The sequence below is a fragment of the Schistocerca gregaria genome, chromosome 7 (genome assembly GCF_023897955.1).
Source record: "Schistocerca gregaria isolate iqSchGreg1 chromosome 7, iqSchGreg1.2, whole genome shotgun sequence".
NCBI lineage: Eukaryota > Metazoa > Arthropoda > Insecta > Orthoptera > Acrididae > Schistocerca > Schistocerca gregaria.
Genome location: NC_064926.1, coordinates 236,080,497 through 236,092,885, shown reverse-complemented (window position 1 = coordinate 236,092,885; position 12,389 = coordinate 236,080,497). Strand labels below are relative to the sequence as shown.

The following is a 12,389-nucleotide window of genomic DNA, read 5'->3' as shown; positions in this document are numbered from 1 at the left end:
ATAACTACAGAGTAGTCAGCCGTGAAAATACACCAGTGAAAGTGATGGAGAAGTATATTTTATGGAAATTATTGAGGAAATGGACGGCCAATTACGAAGAGGAAGAAGCCGTCTCACCGTTCCTGTGATTCATCCCTTTGTAGAGGAAATAATTGTTATCAAACATTGAGATGTTCACTTCCAATCTGAAACGTAATATGTAATACATTTCTACTTTATAAACAGACACGGAAATAAAAGTACTCAGAAACTACGTATTTCGCCATTTTGCACCAAATTCGAAAAACTATAGCACCCTTGGTGTTGGGTGCAGATAAAAGTTCTAGTAATGGAATCTGTGGAGAACCTTGCGCTCTTTTGAAAAGGACATAGCTCTCAAAGCGCTCGGAGCACGAGAAGCTGTGAGTTTTTCAGGAAGAAGTTGGAAGAAGTCCGACATTATTAATGTTTCTTGCATTCAGAAAGTTTAGGCAACATAAGTCTTGTTGGCAGATCTTGGTTTCTCCTCTTTCCCAACTACGTGAACGAGTTTGAAAAATCTTTCACTCCATCTTTATAAAGATATATTTACTATTTGAGTGGGCTGTTTCCCAACATAAGGAGTTGCAAGAACTGCAGCAGCCTGCCCTGAAGTGACTAACAGCGTCCGGTGAATATTCGATTTGTTAATTTAGAATTTTAGTAAGGTGTCGCCTTTAGTAGCTGTAGTCTTTCAGTTCCTCCAGAGCGTTCAATAGGTCGCCCTTTGTCACAGTATGTACAACACTCATATTGTTACCTATAGTTGGTTACAGTGGCTCGTATTCAGTAAGGTGTAGTCCACATGCAGTTCTGTGCTGCGGATGTGCATGTTCCCTAACTCTGATATTAAAATATCTAACTGTCTTTGCAATACAAAATTACACATGTTACCCATCTTGTATCTAAAAAGATTTTTCAGAATATGATTTATTAGGAAGGCGTATCAGAAGGTTTTGTTTTGAAACTGTTTCTCCAACTGTTGAAACTCTTTTCCATGCTATGTAATCTGTACAAAATTTTTGTTACTTTTTTAGCCTCTTGTGCTCTTGAATGTTAATGGACTTAATTTTTATCTTATGGTACAGTCTCAAGACAAAGAAGAATGTGTACCCGTTTTCCAAGGCTATTTCGTTTGGTATTTTTGGCTGTCTAATGGCAAGCAAACAAGTCGGTACATCGTGGCAATAAAATGTTCTCCTATATGGCGCAGTGAGCGATAGGATTTGTCATGAATAATATTATATATCCACTTACGTCTCCCTATAAGTTCTGAACATACATTTATTGTTAGTTTCAGGGATCGTCTGGTCCAAATAGTTAATAGAGTTGTTTCCTTTATTTTGGTGTTAAGGTAAATTTTTGGTGTTCCTACAACACAGACGTTGTGCAAAGATATAGATATCGTTTGCGCTATGTTTTGGCATAACCAAGATATCATCTACATAATGTTATAGCAAACTACGTGATGTATACGGTTTGAGAATTTCTTTAAAAGAAATTTTTGCAAGTCATTAATAAATATATCAGCCCATGTTCCAGCTAACTCGTTTCCTATGGAAGACCTTATTTTCGGCAACATTTTGTGTTATTAAAAGTGAAGAGTTATAGGACGGCCCGAGTTCAACCTCGATGATTCCTGCTATGACAATGTGAAAAATCTGATTATCAAACATTCGATCTATTTTAACTTCGAGGTGAACATGTCACTCCTCACCAATTTATGAATACTTGCCTGCCTCAAACGTTTTTCCACCAAACTTACCTGACCCTCAGATCTATTTACAGCCATGTCACGCAGTTTGGAAGGTGAATCGCCCGTGAGTCCTGGCGTCACGAAAGTTGTGTTGTAGTGGTTTATAGAAAAGAAGTCCGCTGACCCTGTAACAAGGTATAATTTCTCTATTTCGGTTTTCTGATAAACTGAAACGACAGCTCTAACATTAACAACAAAGTACTGCAGGTGTGTCTGACTTTTCCTCACGTAACGCATTCTTCCACGCCGTAGCAACGGCGCAGTGAAAACCGAATACGAATAATAATTTACGTGCCTGTGTATTGTAAAGACAGGTACATTACGAAGGAACCAATGACGTGTTAAAGATTATAGTCGGTGCTTAAGGTCGAAGCGTAGATCGTAACTGGTAGTTCACTACGCGCTAAATTGATACCAAATAGAAGTGGATGAAATTACTCTGTCTCTTAACGCTTTATACGGATGACACAGCAGTGCTAGAAGAAACGCGTGATAAAGGACATGCACAGAATGCTACAGGACACTACTATTGCAATGGTTGATAGTTACGTGCTATGCCAAGATTAAAGAATGTGATGTGCAGAACAGAACTCTAATAGTTCAGTATTACCAGAATTTGTTTAATTAATTTTTTTTCTTTTTTCTTTTTTTTAGGAATCGCATCACTTCAGTTTCTGGACGGCCATTGTTCATGTTTAAAGCAGCGTTTGGGTCTACAACGCTGCTGTAACAATGTTTAACATCGGAGGAAGACCTTCTACTTACAGGGTGACAACTTCTGAACTATATGAAATAAAATCGTCGTAATGTCTGAACGGTTTGCGTTAGGACGTTCAAACTGCACCGAGGGAGGGCATGATGGGGATTAATATGCAAGCATGGTCTGGTTTATCGACCAAACCCACTTTCATTTGGATGTGTTCGTCAAAAACCAAAGGTGGCCCATATTGGGGAGTGAGAATCCGGATTTCATGATCGAGATGTCTCTTCACCATCAGCGGGTGACTATGTGGTGAGCAATGTCCAGTTGCACAATAATCGGTGCTATATTCCTTGACGGCATGGTGACTACAGAGCGGTACGTGAAGGTTTTAGACGATGCTTTCATCCCCTTTATCCAAAGTGACACTGTCACAAGATGTGGTTCATGCACCATGGAGGTAGACCCCATCGAAGCAGGAGAGTGTTTGAAATCCTGATATAGCACTTTGGGGACCGCATTCTGGCTCTGGAGTAACCAAAGACATTGAACTCTATTGGCCGCCATATTCTTCAGATCTCAACTAATGCGACTCCTTTTAGTGAGTCTATGTTAAAACCAAGGTGTACAGCAATAACCCCAATATCATCTCTGAGCTGAAACAAGCCTTTCAGGAGGTCACCGACAGCATCGATATTCTGACACTTCAGCGGGTCATGCAGCATTTCGCTATTCGTGTACACCACATCATCGCCAATTACACAGGAATATCGAACATTTCGTAACTTAAATCCGAATACCTGTAGTGACGTTTACACGTTGAATAAACTACGCACTAGTTTGTAAATAATTTACCTTATTTTACATATAGTTCAATAATTGTTACCGTGTAGATGTAAAGCACTGTTTGTTGAGTTTGCTCATGTTCTTCATCGTGAAAGATGGAAAGTTGTTGTGTTGTTTTGGGCGAATAGATGTGCAGCGCTATCGATTCCAAAGCAATCTTAGTCAAGATTTTGAGAAATCCTCTCTATATAATTCGCTCGAGTGTCACGATAATATAAAATCAGTTAGTTTTCAACTGTTACCACTTGTGCAAACAAGCACCTTTTAAATTGTTTCATTATAAACATTTGTTGAATATTTCCTTGAGAACTGGTGGTCAGAGAAAATACAAAGCAACGTCATTGTCGCCACTCACATTCTCATGTAAGTGACACATGACGTACCGAGACTTACTGTCCACTCAAAACAGTTTTTTATTCCTGCCTTCACAGACGTGTGATAATGTCTTGTAGTAATAGTAGTTTTATTCATCCATAGAGCTCGTTTTCTAGGATATTGTATGTGTCTTAGTACTGCAATTTTAGAACAACAAAAAATAACGTTATACATACTTACAGACTGGTGGGATAAGGTATTCGATCGTTCCCTTACAGGAGATGCCGCCCTGGCATTTGTCTGAAGTAATTTTGGCAAACCACACACCACCTGAACCAGAATGGCCGGATACATGTTGCAGCCTCCAACCTCCCGAATACAAGGACAGTCTTTTTGCAACAGCGCTTCAAAAATGACTCTGAGCACTATGGGACTTAAGTGCTGTGGTCATCATTCCCCTAGAACTTAGAACTACTTAAACGTAACTAACCTAAGGACACCACACACATCCATTCCCGAGGCAGGATTCGAACCTGCGACCAGACTGAAGCGCCTAGAACCGTTCTGCCACCACAGCCGGCGTTCCGTTACAGCCATGCGGATAAGACGCCTGTCATCTCGACTGCTAGTGACGCGAGGCCGTTAGGATCCAGCACGGCGTTCCGTATTACCCTCCTGAACCCACCGATTCCATATTCTGCTACCAGTCAATGGATCTCGAGCATCTCGAGCAGCATTGTCGCGATTCGATAAACCGCAATCGCGATAGGCTACAATCCGACCTCTATCAAAGTCGGAAACGTGATGGTACCTTTTCTCTCCTCCTTACAAGAGGCATCACAACAACGTTTCACCAGGCAACGCCGGTCAACTGCTGTTTGTGTATGAGAAATCGGTACGAAACTTTCCTCGTGTCAGCACGTTGTAGGTGTCGCTACCGGCGCCAACCTTCTGTGAATGCTCAGAATAGCTAATCATTTGCATATCACAGCATCTTCTTCCTTTCAGTTAAATTTGGCGTCTGTTGCACGCCATCTTCGTGATGTAGGAATTTTAATGGCCAGTAGTGTAGTAATATGACGCCGTGTCTGTGCCAGCCAGCGCTGTAGTAATGACGCAAACACCATGGCTGTTTTCAGAACGTGAACTTCGTGGTTACCTGGAATCCCGGCAGCAAGCCGCTGTGCCCCGGCCACGTGTGTTGAGGCAAGCAGTGAGGTCCATCCAAAACAGCAAAGCCGCTTACCAGTCTGTCAGGCCTGTGTTCAACATCCTGAACAGTCATGCATGTCCAGGCCCTCCTATCTGTTAGTACCCGTCCCCACTCCGCCGTCCCGTCGTAGCCAGCACTGGCAGTCACAAAGCAGTGGAAGCAGAAAGCTATTTGCTTCCCGCCTCGATAAACGCCTTTATCACCGCGTCCATGCAGCGCGCCTGGATCCCAGCTTTATTTCCGACTACCTGCTGTCTGCCTGCTGCGAACACGCTGCTCTACGTTTGTTTATAATTGTTAATAAAATTTTTCTACGTAAAGTCGCCTGTCTTCATCGTTTACATATCCACCCACCTCCGAGACGGATCCACATACCCACACCATCCTATCAACGCTTTTTAATTCCTTCTAACTTTTATAGTAGAATCCTCTGGTCAACAGTATCAAAAGCCTTTGAAACATCTTAAACTGTGCCTGCGACCAACTCATCTTTGTCAGCAGGATGAAATACCACTTTTGTGAATGCTATTACTGCTGACTGAGTACTTCTACGATTTTCGAAACCAATACATTTAAGATCTTGTGTTTATTCAAGTAATTCATTAATCTGTTTTACATAACTAGGGTTACTATTTCTGAAAATGATGACAGTACCGAAGTGGGATTGTAGTTACCTATGTCTTCTGCGTTATATGTTTGTAGCAGAGGTACAAGCCTTGCCTATTTCAAATATTCTGGGAATTTCCCTGATATGAATGATTCATTTATTACGTTTGTTAAGAATGTTTGTATATGTATTACTTCAGCATATAAACTAGTATTTCATCCAAGCCCCGCTCCTCGTAAAGGTAACCTCATGGGTGAATAGGATGGATGCAAGAAATCTCCTCACCGTTCTGGCCTGTGCGACGTACCAGCGACAAAACCATCACCATAAAGGTAAGCATGTGGGTAGAAAGGCCTACACGCGCTGTAACTGGTAATGATAGTGGCAATCGACGTGGAGGATTTGCGCAAAGTCCTCTGCTTAACGCCTCGCTTGTTATGATGTATCGTCGTCTCCCAACGCTGCGCTATACAACACACGTTTAAGCCAGTGTGAATTGGCAACAGTTATGAAACGGATGTCCCTTAGTGCTCATCTGTTAGCGTGTCACCATCATGGACAATATCTCTGCCCTACTGAACTTGGGGCGAAAACACTAGCTGAGACGAAGTATTCCCACATGCCTCGTGCGTTCTCATGTGTGTTTTCAATCATGGAAACTTACACTGTCAAAAAACTTCATCTTCAAGTGTACGTACCTCCATTCGAATGCACTCGCGGTCATACATTCATCTGACCTTTTATACTTCATATCGTTTATGGACCGATCCCAAAAGTTTATACCCATTTAGAAAATTGTCCTGTACACAAAACTTTCGTCTCTGTATATTAATCAAATAATGGCAGAGCGTCAACGATTGCCTCTTATTTCTAAACTATTTGATTTGCAATCCTAATAATCGAACAATTCATCTATGATCAGTTCCACAGTTACATTTTCATACTGCAATGCATTCCCCCGTCCAGCGACGTCATATTTTATCACGTACCGGCAGTCTTGAAAATGAAGCTGCTGTCGAAATTCACTCTCCGTACATAAGCATATTATACATCCAGAACTGCTGGGTATCGTCAGGATTGCCCCACGGAACTGTGACAGAATCTTTATTACACTCCCGGAAATGGAAAAAAGAACACGACACCGGTGTGTCACACCCACCATACTTGCTCCGGACGCTGCGAGAGGGCTGTACAAGCAATAATCACACGCACGGCACAGCGGACACACCAGGAACCGCGGTGTTGGCCGTCGAATGGCGCTAGCTGCGCAGCATTTGTGCACCTCCGCCGTCAGTGTCAGCCAGTTTGCAGTGGCATACGGAGCTCCATCGCAGTCTTTAACACTGGTAGCATGCCGCGACAGCGTGGACGTGAACTGTATGTGCAGTTGACGGACTTTGAGCGAGGGCGTATAGTGGGCATGCGGGAGGCCGGGTGGACGTACTGCCGAATTGCTCAACACGTGGGGCGTGAGGTCTCCACAGTACATCGATGTTGTCACCAGTGGTCGGAGGAAGGTGCACGTGCCCGTCGACCTGGGACCGGACCGCAGCGACGCACGGATGCACGCGAAGACCGTAGGATCCTACACAGTGCCGTAGGGGACCGCACCGCCACTTCCCAGCAAATTAGGGACACTGTTGCTCCTGGGGTATCGGCGAGGACCATTCGAAACCGTCTCCATGAAGCTGGGCTACGGTCCCGCACACCGTTAGGCCGTCTTCCGCTCACGCCCCAACATCGTGCAGCCCGCCTCCGGTGGTGTCGCGACAGGCGTGAATGGAGGGTCGAATGGAGACGTGTCGTCTTCAGCGATGAAAGTCGCTTCTGCCTTGGTGCCAATGATGGTCGTATGCGTGTTTGGCGCCGTGCAGGTGAGCGTCACAATCAGGACTGCATACGACCGAGGCACACAGGGTTGTTACTGGTAGGTTCGAACAACACTCAAGTGTTACGGAGATGCTTCTGGAACTCACATGCGCATCTCTGGAGGGACGGCGAGTTATTTTCGAGGAGAAGTGTTGAAAAAATTTAGAGAACCGAGGCTTCATGCTGACTACAGAACTTAGGGATCATACAGAGGCACATAGTCATTTTTCCTTCCTTCTGTTTGCGAGTGGGTCAAGAAAGGAAATGGTTAGCAGTGGAACAGGGTACCCACCGCCACGCCACGTACGATAGCTTGCGGCGTGTGTACGTAAATGTAGGTGTAGAGTTTACCTTCCTCAATGAGGCTAACTCCTACAAAAGTTATTTTTCACAATGACTCAATTTAGAAAAAATATGTATTGAGTATAAGCCTAATATTCGAAGAACAATGATAATGTTGGAAATATGAGGCCATTACTACAATTGTGATATGGTATTTTATATCACCCTAGAGGTTGACAGACTGCAAGATCATAATCCTCAAATTTTTTAAAGTGGAAGTTGAATTTCTTCCCTGTCATTTTCAAGGCACAGATGGAACAAGAGAGCGTTGGACAAGGAATTTTGAAACCTCGGTATGTGGGGGCACTAACGCCACCACACAACCGAAGATGACACACGTCAGATGTTATCGACTGCGGCTATTAGTCGCCAATAGGTGAGCAAGTAGCACTGTTTGACAAGAGACAGGGAGCACTATTCCAAGCAGAATTTAAGAACAAAAAATTCCTAACCACACGATGACTTGTTGTCCTAATATCAACTGCTCGTTTTATAACACTATCCATATAGCTGGAAGTGCACGCCAGAATCTGCGCGTTGTGAAATTCCATGGTTGCAAGGTAATGTTCTGCAACAGTAGACGTAATCGAGTGTTATGAGTGTGTGTGGCGCTTATTTTCAATACACCATTCTTACATTGTCCTGAAGGTCTGACCAGTGTATGAGATACCACAACTGCAACGGATATGGTACATGCCCGCCTTATGCAAAGTAAGATCACCAAATAGTATGTGGTCCCTAATTTTAGATAGTGGTCAGAACACAATTAACATCATGTCCCCGCACAATATGGCCAGTTCTGTTGAAAAATCTGTGCGTGATGCAAAAATGCCTCCGGTCTCCTCGTTATTGTTTTCGTTCAGCCAATTCAGAATTGGCTGATAGTAAAAAGTGCGCCTGATCTGTCACTATAAACCTTATGGTGAAAGGTGACTTCCAGATAGTGTATATCATATGAATTTTAGAAACTGAAATGACGAGGGCCGTGTGAATCAAGGTACCAAGTATCCCCTTACGCTGAAGCACCTGGTGACAACACCCAGCCTGAAGACAAAAAACACTGTGAGTTGGCTTCCTCTGTACAGCAAGACCCAAGATAACGTCAGCATTACACATTACCAAGACATCCATCTCCATCGTGAAGTGAATTTCGTGTGAATTCAATTCAGATGTTCCAAAACGTAGTGTAAAATTGCAGTTCCATGGTAGCAAACGACGAAAGTATTGCCCACGTATTTTAGAAAACACACAGGTGTTAGTGCTGCCGACTTAAGGACACGTTCCTCGATTTCTTATATTGGCAATAATAGGTGACAAAGTGCTCCACATTGCATCTCTAATTGTCTGTTCATAGCACTGCTCAGCGAATAAAAATTGGGCAGGAGCACTGAGAGTTACGTACAAATTTAACTATTTGTAGAGACAGTTTATCCATTCAGAGAATTCAGAATATTCATTATATGATACTGGCAAGATATCGGTCCCACGGATACCAAGACTTCTCAGAATATTGCAATTTCCGGTTTGAAGTCGAATAACAAATGTCAACAAAAAATTTTTTTTTCGTGTGATATAATTACAAATAACAGTTTTTGAGTTTTTTCTTGGCTTGTACTGCGAAATCTGGCTTCTTGCCAAATTTCTTAGTACTAGATCAAAGGAAAGTACCATATGGGTTTTGATGAGTGTTTTTCAACTATCAAAATACATGGCATAAAAGGCTGTATCACTTGACTGAACTGATTGAGAAGTTTACAATTTTCACTGCACGAAGAGGCCAAGAGCTTAATATGTGACATAAATTAGAAGTGTGGTACTAGAGAAGAATGCTAAATATTAGATGGGTGTATCACATAACTAATGAGCAGGTACTGAACAGAATTGGGGAACAGAGGAATTTCTGGCACAACTTGACTAGAGGAAGGGATAGGTTGTTAGGATGTTCTGAGGCATCAAGGGATCACCAAGTTAGTATTGCAGGGAAGCGTCGAGGGTAAAAATCGTAGAGGGAGACCAAGAGATGAATACACTAAGCAGATTAAGAAGGATGCAGTACTTACTTGGAGGTGAAGAAATTTGCCCAGGATAGATTAGCTTGGAGAGCTGCATCAAACAAGTCTCTAGACTGAAGACCACAACAGCAACAAGACCGACATTGTCTCAGACGCTGAAAGTTTGTCTGTTGAATTATCTCTCCTCGAAGTCACCTTTCACCAGAAAGGTCGTAGACTGCTCTATCAGTCAACAGTTAGTCGGATGGGTGACGAAGTGAACGAGATAGCAAAACCTATGACAATTTTACCTTACGTAGCTACTATTCCCCACAGGATTGGTCATATTCTGCAGAAACATAGTGTGGATTGTGTTTTTCGACCACCACCCAACATTCGGGCCCATTTTAAAATCTCTAAGCGACGATCTTGGTTTGCGTAATGCGGGTGTCTACAGTACCCCTTGCAGTTGTTGTACGTCATATACTGGTCGGACCATCGGGATAGCGGAGGACTGGGGTGCTTAGAACATGTGTCACATGCGCTAACAGCAGCCGAAAAAAATATCCTGTTGATGATTATTTCCTTGACATTGTTATCCCTATGGAATACAACAGTACAGGGATTCTGCAATGTAGTTACAGCTATTGGCATAGAATTATTAAGGAGACCGTTGACACTGAATTATCAAGATCCTTTTCTTTTGTGTCATCGGTCTTCTGATCGGTTTGATGCCACCCGCCATGATTTCTCTTCTGTGCCAACTTCTTCACTTCTTCATTTCAGGGTAGTACTTGCAATCTACGCATTTGCTGGGTATATTCTAATCCCTCTCTTCCTCTACGCCTTTTACCCTCTACATCTCCCACCAGTACCACGGCAGTTTACCCTGATGTCTGAACAGGTAATCTATCATCCTGCTCTTTCTTTCTGCAAGTGTTTTCCATAATTTCCTTTCCTCGACGACTCTGCGAAGAACGTCCTAAAGCCTTACCTTATCAGTTACCGAATTTGCAACATATCAGATACTTCGACTCTCTCCTGCTCCGGTTTCCCCGCAGTCCATTTGTAACTACCGTAAAATGCTGTACTCCAAACGTACATTCTCAGAAACTCTGAAATTATGGCCAATGTTTGATACTAGCACACTTCTCATCACCAGGGAAACTCTCTTTGCCAGTGCTAGTCGACGTTTTATTTCCTCCTTGCTCCGTTCATCATGGGCTATTTGGCTGCCTATTACCAAAACTCCTTTATTTCGTCTACTTTATGAACCCCAACTCTAATCTTAAGTTTCTAACTGTTCTCATTTCTACCTCCTCTCATTATCCTCGTCTTTCGTCCGTCGATGTTCTCTCAATATTTTGTACTTATTAGACTGTTCGTCCCATCAAATAGATCATGGAATTTTTCTTCACTTTCACTCAGGATGCATCAGCGAATATTATTACTGAAATCCTTTCACTTTAAATTGTAACCCACTGTTGAAACTTAAGGCTACATTCCTGTCCTACCCCGTTTTTAATCCGAGCATTTCGTTGTTGGTTTTCCAGTGTTATTGCTTCTTCTTGGTTCTTGTACGTATTTTACATGATCTGGTTCTCCTATAGCTTATCCACATTTTTTCCAGAATTTCGAACATGTTGAGGAATTTTACATTGTAGAAGCATTTTCCTAGATGAAAAAATCGTATGATAACTCTTGATTTTTCCTTCAGTCTTTCTTCCATTACAGCTGCAACGTCAGAACTACCTTTGAGGTGCTTTTATCTTTCTTAGAGTCAAACCGATCGTCATCTGAACCATGCTCAACTGCGGATTTTGCTGTATATTATTCATGCCAATAAATTAAATACAGGAGCTGTTAAGCTGACTGTGCCATAATTCTCGCACTTGTCGGTTCTTACTGTCTACAGAATTGTGTAGATGATGGTTTTCGGAAGGTCTTGTGGTATATCGCCAGTCTCCTACAGTCTACACGTCAACGTGAATGGTCGTTTTGTTGCCACTGGCCCAAATGATTTTAGAAATTGAGACTGACTGTTATGTATCCTGTTTGCCTTATTTGAACTTAAGTCGTCCAAAGTTCTTTTAAACTCTGATTATAGTACTGGATCTTCGATCTCATCCCTATCGACTACTGCTTCTTCGTCTATCATCTTATAAGATAAGTCCTACTCCACATAGAGGGCTTCAATATAGTCATTCCAACTATCCGCTTCCTCCCCCCTCCCTTCCATTTTACATTTAAGCAGAATTCTCTTGGCGCTCATAATGTTGCCATCTTTGATTTTAATTTCAGCAAATGTTTTGTTCTGATTTTTCTACATGCCTGTCAGTTCTTCCGACCATCAATTATTTCTATTCACATTTTTCAGGCAGCCATTCCACCTTAACGCCTCTGAAATTCGTAATTACTTCGTTAATAAGTGATTACATATCCTTATTTCTGGATTTTCCTGTAGATTCACGTTCTTCTTTCGTCGATCAGCTGAAGTATTTCATTTGTTTTACATGCTTCTTCGCTGTTGCCTTCCTTATACCTACGTTCTTCCTTCCAACTTTTATGATTGCCCTTTTCAGGGATATCCATTCCTCTTCAACTGAACTGCTTACTGAGCTTTTCCTTATGCCAGTACCTAAAGCCTTAGATAAACTCAAGAGTATCTCTTCGTTCCTTAGTACTTCTTTATCTCTGTTGTTTATACACAAATTCTTCCTGACTAATCTCTT

General features: G+C 42.4%; 1 protein-coding gene across 2 annotated transcripts in view; it reads right to left on the bottom strand.

The window, feature by feature from the left end:
- The window catches only part of LOC126281854 (myrosinase 1-like), a 190,681-nt gene that overhangs the window by 158,933 nt on the left and 19,359 nt on the right, over window positions 1-12,389 (bottom strand). Inside the window, exon 8 of one of the 2 annotated variants that reach the window (XM_049981112.1) lies at window positions 1,784-1,899. The exons of the other annotated variant lie outside the window; for it this stretch is intronic. Coding sequence (XP_049837069.1) covers window positions 1,784-1,899 — 116 coding nt within the window. The remainder of the gene's footprint in view (window positions 1-1,783; window positions 1,900-12,389) is intronic. 2 annotated transcript variants of the gene reach the window in all.